General features: G+C 38.4%; 1 protein-coding gene and 1 long non-coding RNA gene across 8 annotated transcripts in view; both read left to right on the plus strand.

The window, feature by feature from the left end:
- The first annotated feature begins 798 nt into the window (after nt 1-798).
- LOC129898613 (uncharacterized) lies at nt 799-2,119 on the plus strand. The gene is made up of 2 exons (XR_008769408.1): nt 799-1,058; nt 1,918-2,119. It is a non-coding gene; the product is annotated as an uncharacterized LOC129898613 (long non-coding RNA).
- Nucleotides 2,120-3,429: 1,310 nt separating this feature from the next.
- The window catches only part of LOC129898851 (uncharacterized), a 32,525-nt gene continuing 10,445 nt past the window's right edge, over nt 3,430-25,509 (plus strand). For 2 of the 7 annotated variants that reach the window (XM_055973558.1, XM_055973559.1), the window contains exons 1-8: nt 3,430-3,628; nt 13,628-13,758; nt 14,681-14,765; nt 15,204-15,257; nt 15,605-15,696; nt 15,782-15,879; nt 17,396-17,471; nt 17,644-18,097. In XM_055973558.1, the coding sequence (XP_055829533.1) occupies nt 3,587-3,628; nt 13,628-13,758; nt 14,681-14,765; nt 15,204-15,257; nt 15,605-15,696; nt 15,782-15,879; nt 17,396-17,471; nt 17,644-18,097 (1,032 nt within the window). In that variant the 5' untranslated portion in view covers nt 3,430-3,586. Of the gene's footprint in view, nt 3,629-4,095; nt 4,213-13,627; nt 13,759-14,680; nt 14,766-15,203; nt 15,705-15,781; nt 15,880-17,395; nt 17,472-17,643; nt 18,098-25,509 lie in introns of all 7 variants that reach the window. The other 5 variants (XM_055973552.1, XM_055973553.1, XM_055973554.1 and 2 more) reach the window with 4 other exon arrangements.

The following is a 25,509-nucleotide window of genomic DNA, read 5'->3' on the forward strand; positions in this document are numbered from 1 at the left end:
CCATGACCACAACTTAGTTATACGATTTCTCATTAAATTCCTTATATACTACACAATAGGTATAGATTTACTACTCAGAAAAGAGAAACTTAGTCTACCAGGGTGTCAAGCAACTGTGGAGGGATAATGTTGTTGAAATCCTTGGTCCCAGGGGTTCTATGAGCAAGACCGCACTGAATTCCACTGGTTGAAAGCCTTCTAATGCTGAGATTCCCTCTCCTCTTCTTCCCTAGTCAAGAGCAGCCTTTTGGAGAGTTTTTGTCATAACCCTCGCCTTTAACCTGTCTTTTGGAAAATGTGTAAAAAATAAGAAAATTGCGACTTAACCCTCGCCTTTAACCTATCTTTTGGAAAATGTGTAAAAAATAAGAAAATTGCGACTTAAGTTCTGACACACGTCCTCCCATTTTGGTGGCCATATTCCCGCTCTTGCGGCGCTGCTTAGGCGGAACCACCCCCCTCTGGCGGGATGGTGGGATCCAGTTGAGTAAATTTCTTACGATTTCTTTTAATCATAATTAACGACGCTTCGGGTCGTTATAGTTTTCCTATGTTTTGAATTTCTGTTTCTGAGTAATTGGTGATGAAGAAGAAAATAAGGTTAATATTTATTTAGTAATTATTAAAAAGATAAGCTTAATATTTATTTATTAATTATTAAAATTAGGAAAAATTTACATAGATAAGAAAATTTGGCAACGCTATACGTGTAAACCGTATCTTTAATAATTTTAAAATTAAATTCAAATTTTACAGTTTGAAATAACGATGCATCAGTTTTAATCACAATGGACTCTCCTTACTAAACTACCCAATTTCCCCACAAACTCAACTTTAAGTTTTTTTCCGAATGAGTTTTAAAATCTAAATAACACTAAATAAGAATTTGAGACGGTTATTCATGATAAAACTGTCACTATTCACTATCTTCATATACCATTGTCTTCTCTTGTCATTGCTGCCAGACACTAAGAGAAATATTATGAAATTCTCTTACAGATGAAATTGAATAATGAAACAGAGTATCATAATCCGATTAGACTTGGCACTAAATCAGTGTAAGTTCACTTTTCGTGCATTTATATTATGTTAGTGTTTTAGATATTTTGTGGAGAAATCATCCATCCTAAAATTGACCATATCACTTTCACAATTTCTTAGAAAATCACAAGCATTTGCAATGAAGAGATACCTGCAATTGACATTTATGATGATATTGGCATTGATCAATGGTGTTGTCAAAAAGAAAATGAGAATTATCCTAAAAATATTTCAGTTACAAGTTTATTTATTAATTGTTTAAATTGTACCACCTTCATCCTGTTATGTTAATAATCTTTTTCTCGATTTTGAGATGGGACCAATGAGTTATATGATTTACATATTCTTAGATAAATGATTTTTCAGATGCTCACAAAAGCTAAAAAAAATCAGAGGTTATTTGTATTCCCCAAAAACCCCACCTGCGTCACCATTCAATATTTCAATATAAAACTTTTTCATTCTTTTTCTTTTTTAATTATGGAAATTCTTTAAAGGAGAATTATATTGAAAAATTAATTATTTTTTTTTACTTTTAAAAAATGAATGTTTGCAGGTTAATTTCATTTGTGCAATCCAAGGATCATGAACATGGGTTAATATATAAGCTTATGTCTTCAATAAACTAAAATATTTTGTAACCGCAAGATTCTTTCAGAATTCTACACAAACATATTCTCCTCTTCCTCTTCCTCTTCTTCTTCTTTTTCATAGAAAAAACTTTTTGTTGTTTGCAAATTAAATTCAATGTAGCTTTGTATTTTCTGATAATACATGTCTCATGATTTACTAACTATGAAAAATTGATTGCAATTGCTTATGCTTATGTTGGTTTCATGTCTTTTTAGTAATTTTAAAAATTATTTTATTTTGCAGGAACAATTTCAACATGTGTATTGTTGATGAGGATAATGAAACAGATGTTAGTTTTGTTATGATGATATATTGAGGGAATACAATGATAGTTATATATTGAGAGTTGAGGGAATACGATCGACAGTTTGTAAATGTTTCAACTTAATCATTTACTGGCCTAATTCCTTTGATCAACTATCATAGTATTCAATGATTCCTGTTTGACTTGATGTTTTGGAAGATATAATCATTTGCCGAAAAAATTTAACAGTTTCGTTTGATTTATAGGATAAGGCCTATTTTGCTATGTTTTTGTTGTATGTTTAATATTTAATGACTATAAAAAATTGAGTTTTTGGAAAAGTATTTCAAATGAACAGTAGTTTGTGTTTGATAATAGTTTTGGTACTAAATTATTTCTGTTTTATCTATCTTGCTTATAAAAGATTTCAAGTCATGTTATGAGAAGAGACATTATATAAGATATTAATTTATTATTGTATTACCCAAATAAATAAATAATTTTATATATTCATTAAGAAAATTTTGATAAATTTTACCACTTTGGTATATTCTAATTTTTCAAAATCATGACTGAACATATTTTTTTCGTTCCTTTTTACTTGTCAAATTTTGACTTGACACAATTATTAAGAAAACAATGATTGGTATATGAGTTTACCATTTTACCCCTATTAATTGATAGAGTCTTAATCATATTTATTCACTATATTTTTTAAAGACATTAGCTCCATGTTAATAAATTGAGGTTATAAAGGACAGTTCGGTGCACTAAAGTTCTCGCTATGCGCGGAGTTCGGTGAAGGACCTAATCACAAGAGTCTATTGTACGCAACCTTACCTTGTATTTCTGCCAGAGGCTATTTTTAAGGCTTGAACCCGTGACCTCTTGGTCACATGACAACAATTTTACCTTAAAAAAACCGAGGAAGTATTAAAAGAGACTAATGAAACTTCATATTGGTCGTGGTGCAATTGTGATGGGTACTAAATGCAGTGACCATGCATAAATTGCCTATATATTTTTTTTATATTAAAGTAATATTGAATTAGGTAGTGTGTAGATCAAGCACAATAAATTTTAAAAGTGATTATTTTGCTTTAAATTTTTTTTACGAATAAAAAGACATGATAAATTTCTATCTATCATGTTCAATGCATTAATTAAGGTGGTATAAAATGAAAATGCAGGAAGAATTCTACTAATATACTTATATTTTGTAATTTTATTTATTTTCTCTCGTCACAAAAATCTTATATGCATAGTAATTGACTAAACTATTGGAATTGAAGTCTTAGTTATTTTTAAAAAATAGCATATTATAAAATTTGACATTCATATATACTGCAGTGTATCTAAACTAGTAAAACTAGAAATAGACAAAGTGAGTGAGTGTGGTAAAAAAAACACAATTATATATTTTTTCCCTTTTTTTCTCAACCTTTTGTCTCACTCTTTTTTTTTTTTTTAAATAAAATAATTTCCATCGCATTTTTGATATCCACCTTGAAGCTGTTAAAAAGCTCAAAAGTAATTTTGAGATTTGAGCGGTAGTTTTTGCTCATTTTTCTCTCATCTCCTACATATAACAAAGAGCCCAACAATCAGCAAATTGAATAATAACTGCTTCGCTCAGAAAAAAACTAACTCGGTGGATTCAATAGCGCTATGTTTGCTAAATTTTTTGAAAAGCTCAATCCCACGCCACCGGTAAATTTTTCGATTTCACGGTTTTTGAATTATGAATTTTGCATATTAATCTCTTTTCACATTTGACCACAAATCTGCTTTGCTTTCCCGATCTGTTTTTTTTTTTTTTCTTTTTCTGGGTAAATGTTAGAATGATGCAATTATTCTATGATTCTTTCTGCTGAATTTGTTTGTTTAGAGCATTTTATCAGAGGGGTAACCACTGTCAGACATTTTTTGCGTCTTCTTCAATTAGTGCTTGATCTTTTGATTCTTAGAGATTCTATGCTACCATTTATGTTGTTTATCCAATCTTGTAAAATCTGACAAAAAAAATGGAAAGTCTGTTTTACTTCATTATACTTATGCATTAGTAATTATTGCTGCAAGAGGAGATATACCCCACCTAAAAAAGGACAGCAGATGGTATGTCTTAGCACAAATGTTGGCATAGGAGTATTTGACATGACTTCATATCTTTTATGAAGTGGAACGGAGTGTACACTACAGAAGATCAAATGGAGAGTAATTACTACTCTAGGCTTTTGGTGTAAAGAACAGGATATACAAGAGGAGTTCCAATTAGTGGACTTCATAAGCTCTCTGTAAGTATGTTTTTTTTTCCAGTTTTTTCCTTTCTTGTAACAGTTTTTGGAGGTGGCCAGCATAGCCCTTAATGCTGAGGAATACAAAAAGTTACCAATGTCAAAAAAAAAAAAGGATTAGAACTTTTATTAACTTTAAGTTTAGTCCCATGAAATGGCTGATAAGGGTAAGAACTAAAAAGATAGAGAAACCTGTTGAATTACTTCCCTTTAAGTGAAGTAATGGCTACTATTATAATTTTTAGTTGTTTGAGACTAAAAAAAAGATACATTTTCTTCCTCTTCATCCAGTTTAAAAGAAGAATACCCAACACTTTTATTTTGAGCTCTCCTCTGCCTCCACTTCTATGCCAAACAAGGGAATTACTCTTAAAGATATTTTTTTTAAACAAAGTTATTGTTGTATAGAGGTGATAGCAAAACCTTGGTCAAGTGTATACTAAAATATAGAAACTTATGTTTGATTTGCATTAAAGAGCATCCATTCAGCAAAACTAACTTGAATATAGCATACTAAAATTGCAAAGAAGTATATACAACAACAACAACCCAGTGAAATCCCACAACATGGGATCTGGGGAGGGTAGGATGTACGCAGACCTTACTCCTACCAAGGTAGGACGGCTGTTTCCTGGAGACCCTCGGCTCAGTAAAAGCATAAATGCATACAAAAAAAAAATGTTAGATAAGAATAGGAAATTAAAAGTTTTATGAGAAAAACAACAAACAAATAACGAATAGATAACAAATAAATACAAACAAATAAATACCAATAACAAATAATGATTAAATAAATAATGAAAGCGACACAGGTAAAATAGAGTAATCAAAACATAGAAAGTAATAAATAATAACAGAAATAACAGAAATCAGAAGTCAAAGCGCAAGAGATCGTAATGCACTACTACGCCTATGAATAGAGAAGAATAACGAGACTATGAACTAGCCTTCTACCCTAATGTGGGTCCTCCACACCCTCCTATCTAATGTCATGTCCTCCGTCAGCTGTAACTGCGCCATGTCCTGTCTAATCACCTCTCCCCAATACTTCTTCGGCCTACCCCTACCTCTTCTATAACCATCCATGGCCAGCCTCTCACACCTCCGCACTGGGGCATCTGTGTCTCTCCTCTTCACATGTCCATACCATCTCAGTCGCATTTCTCGCATCTTGTCTTCCACCGAGGTCACTCCTACCTTGTCCCGAATAGCCTCATTTCTAATCCTGTCGCTCCTGGTGTGCCCACACATCCATCTCAGCATTCTCATCTCAGCAACTTTCATCTTTTGAATGTGAGAAGTCTTAACTGGCCAACACTCCGCCTCATACAGCATAACCGGTCTAACCACCACTTTGTAGAACTTGCCCTTAAGTTTTGGTGGCACATTCTTATCACATAGCACTCCGGAAGCGAGCCTCCATTTCTCCACCCTACCCCAATACGATGTGTGACATCATCGTCAATCTCCCCGCTGCCTTGCATGATAGACCCAAGATACTTGCAACTACTTCTCTTTTGGATGGCCTGAGCACCAAGCATAACTACAGCGCCAACCTCCTGAGGTGTCTCACTGAACTTGCACTCTAAGTACTCTGTCTTTGTCCTACTCAACTTAAACCCTTTAGACTCCAAGGTATGTCTCCAATCCTCCAGCTTAGCGTTAACTCCTCGGCGAGTCTCATCGATCAGGACTATGTCATCCGCGAAAAGCATACACCATGGCACCTCATCTTGAATTTGTCGCGTCAATCCATCTATCACCAAGGCAAATAAAAAAGGACTAAAAGCTGATCCTTGGTGCAACCCCATCACCACTGGAAAGTGCTCTGAGTCCCCTCCTACTGTCCTTACCCTGGTTTTGGCTCCCTCGTACATGTCCTTGATCACCCTAATGTATGCCACAGGTACACCTTTAGCCTCCAAACATGTCCATAGTATTTCTCTTGGGACTTTATCATAAGCCTTTTCTAGGTCGATGAATACCATATGCAAGTCCCTCTTCCTCTCCCTATGCTGCTCCACCAATCTCCTCATAAGATGGATGGCTTCTGTAGTTGAGCGTCCCGGCATAAATCCAAACTGGTTCTCTGAAATAGACACGTCTCTCCTCACCCTCATCTCTACCACTCTTTCCCACAGTTTCATAGTATGGCTTAGTAGCTTAATACCTCTATAGTTGTTGCAACTCTGGATATCCCCTTTGTTTTTGTATAGAGGGATCATTACGCTCGACCTCCATTCTTTGGGCATCGTTGCCGTTTTAAAGATGACATTAAATAACCTAGTCAACCACTCCAAACCTACCGAGCTCATGCTCTTCCAAAATTCCCCAGAAATCTCGTCAGGTTCGGTTGCTCTTCCCCAGCGCATCCTACGAACGACACTCTTAACCTCCTCGACCTTAATACTCCTACAATACCCAAAATCGCGACGCCTCCCTGTATGTTCTAAATCTCCCAACACAAAGTCTCTGTCCCCTTCCTCATTCAAGAGTTTATGGAAATAGGACTGCCATCTCTGTTTAATGAGGGTCTCGTCTACCAATACTTTTCCATGCTTGTCCTTAATGCACTTCACTTGGTCCACATCGCGTGCCCTTCTCTCCCGCGCCCTGGCTAGCCTGAACAATTTTCTATCCCCACCTTTCTCTTCTAGTTCAGCATAAAGGCGTTCAAAAGCTATTGTTTTTGCCATCGAAACCGCCGACTTCGCCTCCTTTCTTGCTATCTTATAAAGTTCCCTCTTCGTCCACTTCTCCACCTCATTTGTGTTTTCTATCAACTTTGCGTACGCCATCTTCTTTGCTTCCACCTTTTCTTGCACTTCTCCATTCCACCACCAGTCTCCTCGATGCCGACTACGACTACCAGTCGAGACTCCCAACACTTCCCTTGCCACAGTCCTAATACAACTAGCCGTCCTATCCCACATACTGGTCGCATCCCCATTACTATCCCAGGCCCCCATGACCTTCAACTTCTCTCCCATCTCCAGGGCATTTGAAGTGGTCAAACTCCTCCATCTGATCTAGGATCGATCATCCCCGACCCTCTTATTCCTCATCATCTTGATCCCTAAATCCATCACCAAAAGCTTATGTCGGGTTGTAAGGTTGTCTATCGGAATAACCTTACAGTCTTTGCACAGACCTCTATCGACCTTCCTCAGGGGTAAAAAGTCTATCTGAGTCTTAGCCACCGAACTATGGAATGTTACCAAGTGGTCTTCCTCAAAGAAGTATATAGTAACCAACTAAATTCCAGCACCAATATAATGGGATTTGAGATTTGAATTCTACTTTTATGGAAATAATAATTAATAAAACCTAACTAAAACTTTTAAATTAGGAAAACAAATAGAAATTAATTAATGTCAAACTTCATCCCTAACAAATAAGTTAGTGTCAAAATTCTTGGCTTTTTGGGCACCAAAATCTCACGCCTAAACTTCCCCTTTTTGGCATGAATTCTCACGTGTAATGCAGCCCCATTTGGCTTGATTTTCATGTGTATTACAATTTGAAAAATCAGCTCCTTGAACTCTCCTTTGGTCTCCATTTGGGCGTGGAAAATCAGCTCCTTTGGGCCTCTATGTGGGCTCAATCTTCTGCCTCTTAGGTTTGTGATTGGACCATGAAATATGTGTCGCATCTAGCCCGTTCGTCACCACAATTCTTGGGTTCTTTTTCTACGATAAAAATCTTCTAGATCTCCCATTGAAGCCTGTCAACTTTAATGGAGGTTTGCCATCGTGGATGTTATGACCATATCTTCCAGGATCACTAAGGGCCTCCCCACTATTGTGGTAGAAGTTTAATATTTGGGTCCATAGGAGTGCCAATGGTTTTACAACCTTTCATACCTCTCTCCTCAAGAATGTCTAGGGCATATTTACACTGTGAGATGACAATTGTTGATTTAGACTGCCCGACCTCTAGGGCTGGGCGTTCGGTATTCGATTCTATATTTTCAAAGTTCGGATTTGGTAATTCGGCAATCGGTAATTCAAAGTATATACCAAATACCGAACTTTCAAACTTCGGTTCGGTAATTCGGTAATCGGTAAATCAAACTTCGGTTCGGTACGGTATTCGGTAATACCATATTTTTTTAATAGTTAATGTACAATAAACATTTATCCGCATTTAATATTTACATTAACCTAAAGAATACATATCTTAACTTACATTTTTATTACTACACCATAATTAAGTAATATATACATTTTAACTTACCGAATACCGAAATAAAAATTGCTCTGAAGCCACATTCTACGGAGGAGAAATGATACATCGTAAACAAAGAGAAAATAATTTATGAATATATACAGAATAAAAAAAATATTACCATGTAATAAAAATGATGAAAAAGAGTGAAAACAAAAATCTCTAATGTATCACACATAATTTTTATACATATGTTTTTCTTTGAATTATCCAAAAACTCTACATCACTGCACTAATTATTAATTAGTTCCTGCAAAGATATGAAAGAGTTGGAATCTTTCGTTTTCAATGTAACTACCAAACAATTTATGTAGATAACTGATGTGGTGAATCATGCAAAGTGAAATTAGAATTCTTAACCAATTGCATAAATTTGAAATTAGAATTTATAATTTTTACATGTACATGAATTTAAATTTTAGCAGTTATCCATAATGTACGTGTTTGAAAGTGTGCATATAGTATGCTGTAAACGTGGGAAAGTTGAAATAGAAATGGTAAGGAAAATGAAAAAATGGGATAGTTTCCTCTTACTAAACTCTTCTCTTTTTGGTAATTTTTCTTCTTTTTTTCCAGTTTTTTTGTATTAATAAAAAATAAAAAAATAAAAAATCGGTATTCGGTATTTCCCGAATACCGAAACTGAAATACCGAATTTTATATTTCAGTACCGAATTACCGAATACCGAAATACCGAAATAGCCGGTTCGATTCGGTAATTCGGTTTTCGGTATTTTATGCCCAGCCCTACCGACCTCAATGCTTAGGAAATACTTCAATCTACTATGATCTTTCGTCTGAAAATCCTGAAAAAGATGTTGCTTCAATCTAGTTATACCATCTTCATCATTTTCTGTGATGACTATATCATCAACATAAATGACCAAATAAATGCATAGATTTTGAGTTATAGAATGATCTCCTTAATGACAGTGCTGAACTTACCAAACCATGCTCGAGTAGATTGTTTCGAACCATATACGGACCGACGCAGCTCGCATACAAGGCCACTAGACTCCCCATAAGCAACAAAATCAAGTGGTTGTTCCATGTATACTTTATCATCAGAAACACCATGGAGAAAATCTTTTTTATTATCCAACTGATAAGTGGTCAATGATGAACAACAACCATTACTTGGCTTAATGGTTAGCTCAAAAGGGCGGAAAAGATGGTGTTGGTAGTGATAACCAGCCCAAACAGAAATTCATTTACTTATGGCTCAATACTGCAAGGGTGGTCATTCTGGTGATGAGACTACTGTGCAAACATTAAAGCATCTTATATTATTGGAAGGGGATATGTGATGATGGTGTTGAATTCATCAAAGAGTGATATTTGTCAATGAAATATGATAGAACTGCAAGCCTAGAATTGACGCAACGCTTGTCTATTGCTAGCACAGTATGATACGATGTTTCTATGTTTTGTGAATTGGGTAGTAATGGGTTGGTTGAGTAAATATGGCTATTTTGTTTCTCTTCATTCTTATTCTGCTAGTATGGTGGCTCAAGCACTCCGTGACGACATTTTTGAACTACATGGCATGCCTTCCGCAATAATTAGTGTTAGACTACCCTGTTTCCTCAAGTCAATTGTGACAATTCTTTGGCTTTCAAGGCGTCCATTCATGTTATTCTACTGCCTAGTATCCCCAAACAGATGGCTAATCAGAAGTTCTCAATAGATCTTTTGAAACATACATAAGATGCGTCATCTGATTGGCTTAAATATCTACCCTCTCTGAATGATGTTATAATACGACTCATCATTCTGTTGTAAAATTAATTCCTTATGAAGTTCTGTAGGGAAACCTTCATCAGTTCATTTATCCTACCTATCTGGAGAGTCTTCCCCTGAAAACCGTTGACGTGTGCTTGGATGTTAGGGAAGCTAAGCTTTTACTTATTAAACTTCATTTATCTAGAGCTCAGCAATGCATGAAAACAGTGGCAATCTTTATGGAACTGATATAATCTTTGTTATACGTGATTGGGTCTATTTTAAGCTCCATCCCTATTGGCAGTTATATTTAAATACCATAACATTTAACAAGCTGCACTCTATCTACTTTTTCCCTTCTCAGATAGTAGCTTAAGCTGGTGCTATTTCCTATTAATCTGTCTTACCTCTTCCTGTCCTAACACATATCGTTTTCAATGCCTCCTAAAACCTTATCATGTTCTACTTGCACTGCCTCACCATCTACCAACCTCTTATGCTTCATCTTCCCTTTACCATCACAATGTACTAGCTAGGAGAATGGTTAAGAATGACAATATATCTAGTCACAAGTTGCTAATTAAATGGCTTGGTCTTCCAACTGACAAGCTACCTGGGAATCTTCTTATGAGGTGAAAATCAAGTTTCCTCATTTTCATCCTTGAGGTCAAGGATACTCTTATGAGGGGAGTGTTGATACAGATTTTAGGAGTTGGGGGCTGGAAGCTGAAAAGATGCTGAGCTTGTTGAACTTCTATGAGATCAAGTGTGGAGAATGGGAGCTGTTGTGAGCTCAATTACGGAGGATAGAAGCTGGTTGAGCTTAGCTGAAGTTTAGTAGCAGTAGTTATGCCACATTTGCAGCAGTTACATGAAATTAGTTACAACGGGTCCTCTAGGCATTACACATCAACAGTGGAATGTAAGGAGGATTTTCAGACTATGGAGTGATACAAAGTCAAAAATGAAGTCCATAAGCTGATTCTTCAGGCCACTCCTATCATTATTTTCTGGAAAATATGGAAGAGTTGGGCTGCGTGTAAAAATGGGGACAACTCTAAGTTCAACCAGTTCAAAATGGTTCAAAAAGTTACTTGTCTCATTAATGCTACTTTGAATACTGCCTATCCTAATGTTGAACTCTCAGGAAGTTGGGCTGAAATGTGTGAAATTGTGGGAAAGCTCAAACCTGTTGTTAAATGGAGGCTTGTATCCTGGAAAAAAGATCCCTACAGGGATGATCAAGATCAACACTGATGGTAGTTTCGATGCTAGCAATGGCAAATCAGGCATTGGAGGTGTAGTCAGAAATGAATTTGGTGATCTTATCATGGCTTTTTCGATTCCTTCCAGACTGTTCGAGCAACGACATGGCAGAAGCTAATGCGCTCTATATAGAAGTGAATGGTGCATTCAACATGGCAATAACAAATTTATCATAGAATTGGATTCTCTTTTGGTTGCTAACTTGATCAATGGTAAGGCCACTGACAATCTCAAGTTGAGGGATATAATCAGCAAAATCACTCGTGTTCTGAAGGATAAGGAAGAGGATATCATACACTGCTTTAGGGAAGCTAATCAAGTAGAAGACTATGGCAAAATTGGCACCAACAAGTGGAAATAGTACTTCTATCTTTTCAACATCTTCCGAAAGAGGTTAAGGGAATATATCAACTTGACAAAATGCCACTTCCTAGTATTAGGATGAGATGCGACAAATCCATTTTTTTTGTAAGTTGATTTGTTTCTCTTCTAGTTTGCTATGGAGGACTTTTGCTCATTGTATGTCCTCATAGCTTTTTGGATAGGTTGTAAATAGTTGATCTGTTGGAGGTTATGTCAATGTCCCCTTCCTCTTTTTGTATCAATGTTCCCCTTGTGATCAATTGATTCTAATACAATACACCTTTGGTTTAAAATTCTCTCAAGTTCATTTCTTGGTGCTCTTGATGCTCTCAAATCAATCTTGATCCTTGGTTATTTTTCTGCCTTTTCGCTTCCCTTCTATCATATGGTTATACAATTATTAATCATCACTGATTACAGTGTATGGTGCAAGATCTTAATGCAGTAGAAAACCAGTGGGTTCTTAGATTTTGTTAAATATATTCTTAACATGTTAATTATTTGGTAAAATTTATTCATAACGTGTTTGTTAATGACAAAGTTCGAAGATCAGTATATGCTGCCAAAACTGATTTCAGAGCAAGGCAGGATCAGAGTTGTGTTCGTTGAGCTCCCAGAAACCCTAGATCCATGTCTTTCTATTCCTTTTTACTGTGTAAGTAAAATCCAAGAGAAGTCATCAGCAATGATTTCTGCTTACAGTGCAGGAAAGATATGAAACATAAAACAGAAGAATAAATATGCCATGTTGGACAATATGAAGTAAAAGAACTATCATTTCGTGTTGGATCATATGCTATCGGGAGAGCCAATTGTTTCTATTGGAGCATTTTTGATTTCTTATAATCAGGGCTAGGGCCACATTCCAGGATGTAAATGCTTTGCACTTGTCTCTGTCTTTGTTGAACTTTTTTCAGTCTTTAAAATGAAGATTTGAAATATGAGGTAACATTATCTGGACCTTGTTTCATGTCCTGTGAAAATGGGTGTAGGGGCTTTGATTTCAGGCTGTGGATGATATTAGCTTGAAATATAGCAAGAGTATGATTAAATGGTATAAACAGTTTTCTTCTTGAGACAACACCGAATCCCCAGAAGTTTGGTTTGTGATATCGTGAAGGGTAAACTTGATATGTTAGGTTCAGCTAATTGTTGTATCTTGAAGGGTAAACTTTATACGTTAGGTTCAGCTGATTGTTGTTCTTGAATCGCTCCAATACAAATACAGTAGACTGGGTCAGGGGTTTTACCAATTAAAATACAACACAATGTAAGATCTCGCTTCATCTTATATGATCCTCACTCAAGTACGCTACTGTGTGTAGTCTATTTTCATTCTCTTCCTGCTCATGAAGGGGAATCAAGGAGTGTTAACTTCTCTCTTGAGCTGATGTCGACTCGTGTAGTGGCCGGCCTTCCAACCAGAATGCCTTCTTAGTTGAAGAGCATCCTGTGAACTAGTAAGGATGGAGGAAGCCAAAAAGAACTTATGTGAATGATGTTTTCTTCTTCAAAGGTCAAGGAATAGACTGCATTGAAGATAGAAAACATGAGGGATAGAAATGGTAATTCTAAGTTCCACTTGTTCTGCTTTGCCTGTGCTGAGATGATTAATATTGCTCCCATCATGCATTCATTTCCTTCTATCAGAACAAGATATGTTACTTAAAGTTTGATAGTGCATTTAGCAAGTCTTCCAGCTTGCATGAACAATACTTGCTCCCTTCACAAACTAGAACTAATGCTTGTATGCATAGTATATAATTCAAACCTAATAGTCTCTATATGTTGAATTTACTGTATTGTGCTTTAAAACTCCTTACCACATTTTTCTCAGAATAATGCACCCGAAGGAAGTGAGAAATTGACAGACCTGGAAGCAACAGTTTCTGTTCACTATGGAATTCCATGTACAGCATCCATTCTGGCATTTGACCCTATTCAACAACTCTTGGCAATAGGAACATTGTGAGTAAAAAAACATATTAATTTATATGCCTCTGAAGTGCTTATGATGGTGTTTTGTTTAGTCTACCAAACCTTTCTATCACATGTTTTTGTACGGCTTATAAGAAGCAGATGATAGTGCATTATTTGTCTCCTTCAGTAACAAGGTACGGAGGCCTCACAACTTTAGAAGTAGCACATTATTTTAAGGAGTTCATCTGGGGGGTAATGAGTTCCTTGAGAGAATTTCAAACAGTAACAACATAACTAATGACATGAATTTTTCTCATTCTCTTTGTGATAGCCTTAGCAGGATCCCATCGCTGATTTCTTCCCAAATTCCCTGAAATGATCAACTTTTAACATACTGAATTTCTCATGCCTCAGCTGGTTATAGTGCAATCTTTCAGTAGGTAAATTGGCACCAGTATTAAAGAAACCATTGTAGATTATTCCCAAAATATGAGTTGCAGTCTACTTCACTTAGCATCCCATTCTTATCTAAGAGAGGTAAAAAGCTTCAAATGCTGTGATGATGGTTGCATAACCCATGCTTGCAATTAACCAGTATAATCCCTAGAGTGCTAATGGTAAAAAGCGAGGTTGAACAATACTTAGTGCAATAAATACATTTTATAGTTCTTTCAGGGCCAAAGCATCACCATGTAAAACACATATTAGGACCAATTGCCATATATTTCAAGTCACATGGACATAACATTTTGCCATTCTAAGCTGAACTTATACTCCATAGGCCATTCTATGAATACATGAAATTTCTTCGACCTCAAACATAGTTCAAAAACATGCCATTTCAGCTTCTGCATTCATGTGCAACAAGCGGGAATGCATAGCTTGAAGGAACTGCCATCAACTAGAAATGTCCCATCCTCATGTCTCTGTCCTAGTTCTTTTATACAATTAATAATCATTATAATTACAGGGATGGAAGGATAAAAGTGATTGGTGGATCTAATGTCGAGGGCCTTTTTTTCTCTCCGAAGCCATTGCCATTCAAGAATTTGGAGGTTTGTAATATGAGCTGCCTGAGGTCTCTCTGTGTATCTGTGCGTATGCACTTTTCTAAATTAAGATTGCGAGCATGTGGGAATTCCAAGCGCCGTTTCTCCAGAGATTTGTTTATCACTTGTTGATTTGGTTTTGGAGTTTGGCATTATCATCTGATGAATTTCATATCTGGTTTCATGATATTTTTGCCAAGCTGATTCTTGACTCTACGCTTCCAATATTTGATGCTGTATAATTTACTACTGGGGTGATGGTTAGCATGCACTTCAAATGTGTATGATTATGAGCTTTAGAAATGGCTGTGATATCGGTAAAATGAAATAGGACAAGTGTGCTGTGCCCATGTGGAATTTGTAGTTTCAACCCTTATACTCTCTTGGTGCATATGTGTTGGTGCTCTTTTGATATAAATATATTTTTCTCTTACCTCTTTCCAGTTCCTGCAAAACCAAGGATTTTTAGTGGGCATCTCAAATGGAAATGATATCCAGGTAATCTGTGATCTTTCTGCTGTGCAATATGACCTGGTAAAGACTAGTTTCCGAGCTGGGCATTACTTGAATCTTTTAGCTCAGTGGTGGATATGTCTAGCAATATGCTTTTACTTTGAGGGAACCTTTTGATATCAGAGTGTAGGCAAGTTAATTCACACAGACACAGGTACCCAAGAAACTCTTCTCTCGCATTCATGTGTTTTTGGGAGAGATGGTATTACTGTTAATCAGCCATGAATCTGCACCACTCTATTCTTCTCCTCTATCAGTGCTTATATCTCCCCACTTTTCCATATGCTGCATTCGTATCTCTTTAACAGTTAATTTCCTTTAACAATTGACAGGTTTGGGATCTAGAGAACAGGAGAATATCTTCTAGTTTACAATGGGAGTCAAACATTACTGCGTTCTCCGTTATCTATGATACTCATTACATGTAAATGGGTAGATATTGTTGTTTCAAAGGATTTTCTCCATACAGTTAGTTTTTTGTTTGATACATGCGATATGACTGTACACAGGTTCGTGGGAGATGAATATGGTTATCTCTCTGTTCTGAAGTACGAGGAAGGAATCATGGAACTGTTGCCTTATCACATCCCTCCGAACCTTATATCTGGTAATGGGATTGCTTTCAGATATCTGGTGTATAGTAGGTTCATATAGTTAAAGGATCATGGCTTTACCGGAAATTACTGACTAAATGTTCTTTCAGTTGCATCTTTCTCCGGAGAAACTTAAGATTATGTGAAGCCATTATGTTTCTTTATTATTTCATTTCTTTTAAGCCTTCCATTCCAAGTTTGGTTGTGGAAACTTTCAGGTAATTTTGACCGAAGGAAAAACCTATTGCTAAATCTTTCTTCTTTTCCTGATGCATTTTCACTGTCATTTAATCTCTTGTTTGGAATGTCCTTTTGTACCCCATTCTTTTTCTTGGATTTCTCTCTAGTTTTAATTTGCACAGTGCTATGTTGTATTTATTGTTTATTATTCTATTAGTTGGGTTTGAGGCACTTGAGCCGAGGGACTTTCGGAAACAGTCTCTCTACCTCCTCGAGGTAGTGGTAAGGTCTGCGTACACTCTACCCTCCCCAGACATCACTTAGTGGGATTCCACTGGGTTGTTGTTGTTTTAATTTGCCCAGTGAGAAGTTAGAAGGAGAATAAAATTTGGGAATTAGTGTCTTAATTATTCCATCAATCTACTGGGATTAAATAGTTGTTACAAAGAACGTAAATAAGAAAGGAAACTAATAAGAATATTACACAATCTCCTAATTGCCCAATTACAGAGATTTGGGGGTATTCCCATATCTACAATATCTAATTAACCATATTTAACACAGTATCTCAGATCTGCATTAGTGAGAGACCCAGGTAATTTGACTTATTTCTCTTGTTATACATGAGTTTTTAGGGAAAACTTATGGTTGATCAATTTGCAGTCGAGAGATTTGGCAAGAAAATGACTATATAAACTAGTTGACAATTTTGTCTTAGCTCAATTGCATTTGTAGTCACAGCACTACTGGGAAACTATAACTTGAACTAGAGGCGAAGCAGTGAAACGTTGTTTGACATGCACTAAGAATATCTGCTATATGTGATTTATGATTAGCATCTAGTAAGCCTTAGAATTAGCACATAGGTTGATGGTTCGTCTAAGAACATTGATATTAACTCTCAGGGTGATGTATGCCAAACATTACACCAGCCAGTCTTTTGGAAATTTCTCTAAGTTTTGATGTGCTCCTAATAACTCAATTGCTTTTTCAGCAATGGTTCATATTTTTAGGATTTTCCAGAAGAGTGCAGCATCAATAAGCTTATGATTTTACCATGAGAACCACGAAGCTTTCGAATAAGAAGGTAGAAGAGTAGGATGACAACTGATAATTAAAAACTCTTAAGGTCAATATGAGTAAGAAATGCATTTTCGTGAAAGTCTTCCCCTTTTCTTGGAAGGTGCTGACTTGTAGGAGTAAGTCAGTATCCTGCTCTTTTGGATCTTCCACTTCTTGCAAATTGCAGTGTGGCTTTTATCCTCCAAAAGAAAGTGTACAGATGAATACAATTTCTGTAGACTAACTTATGTGAACATCTTCTCATACTCCCATAATCATCTGTTGCAGAAGCTGCTGAAATTTCAATACCCGACCAACTCGCCATTGTTGGTTTACTTCCCCAACCTAGTTCAAATGGAAATAGGTAAGAGCTGATCGAAATTTCTCCCTTATTTTCTCGTCTTTAGTTTTTCATTTTTAGAGTTGTAATCAGCATCCACATTATTCTGCTTCTTATCACTCATCTATCCTTGGTCTCCTGCTGCACTCAAATACTTTTTAGGGTCTTAGTGTTGTCTTTCTTTTTGTTTCCTCAGAGTCCTGATTGCTTATGAGAATGGATTAATTGTTCTCTGGGACATTACAGAAGATCGGGCTGCTCTAGTTAGAGAGTTTAAACAACTCCAATCAAAGGATGAAATTGTTGTTTATGCTTCAAAAAATGCTAGCGAAGAGAAGTTTCGTGCTTCATCTGATAAACAAGAAGGGGAAAAAGAAATAAGGTCACTCTGTTGGTTGTCATCTGATGGGTCAATTTTGGCTGTTGGTTACGTTGATGGCGATATCTTGTTGTGGAATTTATCAGTTCCTGGCAAGAGAAGTCCAGAGGCTGAAGCTTCGTCTAGTTATGTCAAGCTCCAGCTCTCAGCAGGAGACAAAAGACTCCCTGTTATTATTCTGCGTTGGTCTGCTAAAAATACACAGAATGATTGTGGGGGGAAGCTATTTGTCTACGGTGGTGATTCAATTGGATCAGACGAAGCCTTGACGGTAAGCTCTAATCCTAATCCTAATTTAATTTCCCATCTTAATCTTTTTGTGTATCTCCATCATAATTTTGTTAGCATTCAGCAAATGTGGCGTTTAAAAAAGATTGAGACCTGTATAATCAAAGCTCAATTTATTGACTTTTTGAATGAATGGATCCAGATGAAGTCAAAAAGATAATAGAGGGCCATATAGTTGATCTTAAATGGCTTGAAATTAAGGTTTAGTTGTTATGTTTTAATTGGTAAAAGTCTAAGGAGTAATTTGACTTGCACATCCAAAAAAGGTAACAAAACTGATTTTCAAAATTTTAATCAAAGTGTTGAGAATACAATTAAGTAAATAAAAGTGTGTTCTCACTAACAACTTAATCTTTAAGATGAGATGGTCACATACTTCGACATGGTACTAGAGCAGACAAATGTCCTGGGTTTGAGTTTCCATGCCACCCATTATCAAAAAGAATTTCCACATACTTCTTGTCCCTTTGAAAAAGAAATCAAGCCCGCACTTAAGGGGTCAACAACAACAAACCCAGTGTAATCCCACCATGTGGGGTCTGGGGAGGGTAGAGTGTACGCAGACCTAACCCCCACCTTAAAAGGTAGGGCGGTTGTTTCCGAAAGACCCTCGGCTTAAGAAAGAAGAACAAGGGAGGAGAAACAAGGGAAACAAGACATAGGTCAGTAAAGCCAGGCATATAGCAGACAATATAAAGATATGAATAATGAGAGCGATAAAGCGATAAAGTCAGGGTAGGAAAGATCGGGGATAAAGGAACATTAACTACTATAGATAAAATAGGATACCCAAAGTAAACTGGGCCAACTAATATAAGCAGTAATCCCAAGCAAAATCATATGTTAAGACAAATGAGCGCGACTACGACTACTATGGAGAACCGATAGGCCACCTAGCCCACTATCTTAGTCTGAGTCCTCCATAGCCTCCTATTTAAGGTCATGTCCTCGGAGAGCTGCAACTGTGCCATATCATGCCTAATGACCTCTTCCCAATATTTCTTCGGTCTCCCTTTGCCCCTCCTGAAACCGTCCATAGCCAACCTCTCGCACCTCCGCACTGGAGCATCTGTGTCTCTCCTCTTCACATGCCCAAACCATCTCAGTCTCGCTTCCCGCATCTTGTCCTCCACCGATGCCACTCTCACCTTGTCTCGGATATCTTCATTCCTAATTCTATCCATCCTAGTGTGCCCACACATCCACCGCAGCATTCGCATTTCCGCGACTCTCATCTTCTGAACATGAAGTTTCTTGATTGGCCAACACTCCACCCCGTACAATAGGATCGGTCTAACCACCACTTTGTAGAACTTTCCTTTGAGTTTTGGTGGCACTTTCTTGTCACACAGCACTCCGGAGGCGAGCCTCCATTTCATCCACCCTGCACCGATGCGGTGTGAAACATCGTCGTCGATATCCCCATCTTCCTGTATAATAGACCCAAGGTACTTGAAGCTTCTTTTCTTTTGAATGGCCTGGATACCAAGCCTCACTTCCCCGTCAGCCTCACGCGGCAGGCCACTGAAATTGCACTCCAAGTATTTTGTCTTGGTCCTACTCAGTTTAAATCCTTTAGACTCCAAAGTCTGTCTCCAGCCCTCCAGCTTGTCGTTAACTCCGTTATGAGTCTCGTCAATCAGGAATATGTCATCCACAAACAACATACACCAAGGCACCTCACCTAGTATTTGTCTTGTCAATTGATCCATCACCAGGGCGAATAGAAACGGGCTAAGAGTCGATCCCTGGTGCAACCCCATCGTAACAGGAAAGTGCTCCGAGTCCCCCCCTACCGTCCTTACCCTGGTCTTAGCTCCATCATACATGTCTTTAATCGCTCTAATGTATGCCACAGGTAAATGTTTCGCCTCCAAGCATCTCCATAGGACCTCCCTTGGGACTTTGTCATAGGCCTTTTCTAGGTCAATAAATATCATGTGTAAGTCCCTTTTCCGCTCCCTATACTGCTCCACCAATCTCCTTAAGATATGAATGGCTTCTGAAGTCGAGCGCCCCGGCATGAATCCAAACTGGTTCTCTGAAATAGACACACTACTCCTCACCCTCATTTCTATCACCCTTTCCCACACTTTCATAGTGTGACTTAGCAGCTTGATACCTCTATAGTTGTTGCAGCTTTGAATGTCTCCCTTGTTCTTGTACACGGGAATGATTGTACTCCACCTCCATTCTTCCGGCATCTTCGATGTCCTAAAAATGACATTAAACAGCGCAGTCAGCCACTCCAATCCTACCCTACCTGCATTCTTCCAAAATTCCCCAGGGATCTCGTCAGGTCCGGTCGCTTTTCCCCTGCTTATCCTACGAACAGCTCCCTTAACCTCCTCAACCTTTATTCTCCTACAATACCCAAAGTCGCGACGCCTATCCAAGTGCTCCAAGTCTCCCAACACAAAGTCTCTGTCCCCTCCTTCGTTCAAGAGTTCGTGAAAGTATGACTGCCATCTCTGTCTAATGCGGGATTCCTGTACCAGTACTTGACCATCCTCGTCCTTGATGTACTTCACTTGATCCAAGTCGCGTGACTTCCTCTCTCTCGCCTTGGCAAGCTTAAATAGCTTCTTATCCCCGCCTTTTTCCTCTAGTTCTGCATAAAGGCGTTCAAAGGCTGCCGTTTTAGCCGCCGAAACTGCCATCTTCGCCTCCTTATTCGCCAACTTATATTTTTTCCTGTTCGTTCGCTTCTCTTCATCAGCCTTGCTATCTACCAACTTTACATATGCCTGCTTCTTTGCTTCTACCTTTCCCTGGACTTCTCCATTCCACCACCAATCCCCTCGGTGCCCGCCATGGCGGCCTCGTGAGACCCCCAGCACTTCTCTAGCTGTTTCCCTAATGAAGCTGGCCGTCCTATCCCACATACTGCTCGCCTCCCCCCTACTATCCCACGCCCCCATAGCCATCAGCTTCTCCCCCATCTCTAGGGCACTAGACGGAGTCAAAAGACCCCACCTAATCCTCGGTCGGTCATCCACGACCCTCTTCTTCTTCTTCCTTCTTATCTCCAAGTCCATGACCAATAGTCTATGTTGGGTCGTAAGGTACTCACTTGGTATGACCTTGCAGTCCTTACAGAGGCTTTTATCATCTTTTCTAAGGAGCCAGAAGTCTATTTGCGTCGCCGGCCTCGAGCTACTAAAGGTTACCAAGTGCTCCTCCTTCTTTGGGAAACTCGAGTTGGCCACCCTTAAACCAAAAGCTTTTGCGAAATCCAGGAGTGAGGCTCCTCCACTATTCTTGCACCCGAAGCCAAATCCTCCATGCACCTCGTCATAGCCCGTCGAAACAGACCCAATGTGCCCATTGAAATCTCCTCCTATGAATAGCTTCTCAGTAGGCGGTATATTGACCACCACTTCGTTCAAGTCCTCCCAAAAGTGCCTTTTTGTCTCCTCGTCCAACCCCACTTGCGACACATAGGCACTAATAATGTTCAGGGTGAGCCCTCCAACGACTAACTTAATCGTCATCATCCTATCATTGGTTCTCCTAACCTCTACCACCTAATCTCTAAGCTCGCTATCTACTAAGATCCCTACTCCATTCTTAAACCTCGACTTGCCCGAGAACCAAAGTTTGAACCCATCCACCTCCTTAGCTTTAGGTCCTACCCATTTAGTCTCTTGGACGCAAGCTATATTAATCTTCCTCTTCTTAAGAATCTTAACTAACTCTATGGACTTTCCTGATAAGGTCCCAATATTCCAAGACCCTACTCTCAATCTAGAAGCTCCCTCAGCCCCCTTAGCCCTCCCAACCCTGGCCCTCGATCCCAACCGAGGACATGACCCTAGTCTACCATCGCTCACTAAAGCCAGAAAAGCAGAAATACGCTACTGAAAGGTTACTCTCAGATAAACGGACGATCAATAGTATAGCACAAGTTAGCAATTGTTTAATAACAGTGAGACAGGTACTTAATTTGGCACTGCAATAAATATTTATAGGCTAAAATATCGGAAATGGACTATTGGAGGTACCAACTCCAAGTTAGTAAAACCTGTTCACTGTCGAAACACTGTTCATTGCCGGGAAAGCACTGTTCACCGCCGGAGCACTGTTCACTCGCCGGGAAACTGGGTACAAATATATGGTCAGCCTCGGAATGCAGAGGCGACCACCCTGGGAGAAAAAACGGAGACGAAAAATGGTCGGAAACTGCCACACGCGCCGGCGCGTGCAGCGCGTGGCGTCGCAGATCTGGGGCTGCTGGCGGCGCGTGACGGCGCGTGGCTGAGCAGATCTCAGAGGAGCTACCTGGGGTTTGCTCGCCTGAGTGTTCCGCACCTCGTGGTGTTGTTGGTTTTGGCAGCAGGCGCATAAAAATTGAGGAGAGAGAGAGAGAGCGCAGAGAGAGAACTAGCCGTTAGAGAGAGCGCAGAGAGAACAGAAGTCCAAATAATATCAATCCAAACAGTTAATGGATCACTTAAGGGGTCATGTTGAGAATATAATTAAGTAAATAGAAGTGTGCTCTCTTTGATAGGTACCAACCCTTCTTCCTTTCAGATCCAATAAGACAGTTTTGCACAAAGATGGGGGAGAATGGGATTTACTTCATTGCTGGTTTTAAGTCCTTTGACATCACTATTGGCATCTGATAGTTCCATCTGGTATGAATGGGTGGAAAGAAGTCGTAGTATGATGAAAAGATCACCCATAAGCAACAAGATCATGGAATGGATTTGTTTTGTGCTTAGAGAGGTCTCCAAAGATCAGCAAACAATAGTCAGGAGATGGAAAACCACAGAACATGATGCAGAGCACTACTGCACCAGGATATTTAATGAGTATGGTAGATACATGAGCAAATTATCCTTGAATGGAGGTGGGAGGACAGTCATTATTATCCCCGAAACAACTTTGAATGGTGCTGGTTGGTGTGATATTGCATTTAAGATTGAGAGATTCATTAAATGTTCTTCAAAGTTGGACTTGATAGTTCTTCCCAAAGCAACTGAAACCAACTACTCATATGTTAAGGTAGTACAAGAAAGTAAATGGTAGCCCAAGAATCTTAGATAAGCTGAGGTGAGGATACAGAAGGGTATAAAGGTTTGAGATGTAGAAGAGAAAGATGATTTTATTCATGAACAACGTGCTCCTTATATAGAGCAGATACAACACTGAAATACTAATCCAATGATGCATCGTAATCTAATAAGATACAGTGCAACTAAAATACAGTAAACTATTGAAAGTCCTAAATGAATAAAATTACTAGAATACGGAAAGCAGATAGCTAGAAAATAGGAAACAATAATAAAACTCCCAGTGTTTTGGGAAGCGAGAAGCGGAAAAAGCGACTAGGACTCGCTTCAAGGAAGCGAGAAGCGTGAGGTGAAACACACACTTTTTTCAAATAAAGCGCTATTTAGTACAAAAATAAAAAAAAATTAAATATGCATAGATAAATAACCAAGAACTGAATAGAAGTAACATATTAAGCAAATCTTTCAATTCTTAGATTAAAATGCGCCCAAACTGGATCTCCTTTTTGTGCCATTGAATAAGAAAATAGAACTGACTACAAGAAAAAACAGAACAGAGACAGAAGTCACAGAACAGCAAAAAAAGGGGAAAAACAGAGCAAGAACAGAACAGTGAAAACAAAAACAGAGACAAATCACAGAGTACTGCAGCGCATTAGCAGAGTAGATGATATTGCAAATCACAAAAAAAAAAGAGCATAGAGAAAGATATACAAATCAGAAAAAAGAGAGAAAAGAAATAGAGCATAGCCAGTAGCAAAGAAGATTAAATCAGAAAGAAAATCCCATTACTGTCACTGCAGAGAAACAGAAAACGAAGAAGAGAAAAAAAAAAACCTTGCCTTGAGTCGCTTGAGTTGCAACAATCACACGAGTCACAGCAGTAGCCACACAATGGAGGGAAATATTTGGAAAAACTTACCGTAAGTATTTTCACAGAATTAAAGAAAAAACTAGTTAACGCTTTAAATAAAAGCATGCTTCTCGCTTTAGTCCCAAAAGCGCACTCTTCTTCACCATCTCATCGCTCTAAGGCATTAAAGCGACAGGTTGTCGCGTTGCTTCGTGCTTAAAGCGAGCGCTTCGTCGCTTTGCAAACTTCTAATCTAAAGGATAACCAATATTATCCGTTAATACGCCGGTCTCCCCTGCAAGTTGGGGGTGACTGGAACAAGCCCCAACTTGTGAAAATGGCGCAAAAAAGCTGTACGTGGAAGATGCTTGGTAAGGATGTTGGCAACTTGATCAGCAGAGTGAAGGTGACAAACTTCAAGTGCTTTTTGTTGAAGTTGCTCACAAACAAATGGAAATCAATAGCTACATGCTTCATCCTACTGTGAAACACTGGATTAGCACAAATGTAGGTGGTGCTAACATTATCACAGAGGACTGTTGGTGGATCAGAAAGAGAAAAACGAAGCTCATGGAGCAATTTCGCGAGCCAATTGTCTTCAAAAACAGTAGCTGCTACAACTCAGTACTTAGATTCGTGGATGAGTGTGAGGCAGGATTGCTTTCTGGAAGACCAAGAGATTGATGAGTTCCCAAGGTAGACAACATAACCTGTTGTTGAGGTTCTGTCTTGTGGATTTCCAGCCCACTTGGAGTCAGAATAAGCAAGCAAACGATCTGTTGGTTGTTGACTTAGCTGGATTCCCATTGTGCTTGAGTGTTTGAGATAGCGCAACAAACGCTTGATGTCTTTCCAGTGAGACACTTTCTGATTATGCATAAACCGAGACAACTTGCTAACAAAAAACCCAATGTCATGCCTAGTGAAGGATAGATAGTGAAGCTTACCAGTCTCTGTACAGGGAAACGTCAACTACAGAATCATCTTTTGAATCATTGAAGGAGCAGGTTGATGTCATTGGTGTTGGAATGCCCTTGCAATTAGTCATATGCAATTCATCTAGAAGATCCATGACATATTTGTGTTGAGACAAATATATGGCAGTTGTCGTGGATATCACCTCAACACCAAAAAATAATGCAGGAGCTCAAGATCTTGTAGAGAGAATCGTTGGGAAAGTGATGTAGTTATGGACCCGACACTTATCTGAATGCTTCCAGTAATAACTATGTCATTAACATATATGAGAATGTATACAATGACACCATAATTATGAAGGATAAACAAAGTTGGATTTTGATTTAACAAACCTAATACTTGTCAAAGTAGTTGGTGAGCTCGGTGTACCACGCCCTAGGATCCTGCTTAAGTCCGTATATGGCCTTTTGAGCTTGCAAATGTATGTGGAATTTTGAGAGGACTCAAAACCAGGAGGTTGCCGCATGTACATTCCTTCTTCAAGACTACCTTGCAAGAAGGCATTGTTGGCATCTAACTGATGAATAGGCCAGGAGAGTTGGGCAGCAA

This window comes from Solanum dulcamara, chromosome 8 (genome assembly GCF_947179165.1).
Source record: "Solanum dulcamara chromosome 8, daSolDulc1.2, whole genome shotgun sequence".
NCBI lineage: Eukaryota > Viridiplantae > Streptophyta > Magnoliopsida > Solanales > Solanaceae > Solanum > Solanum dulcamara.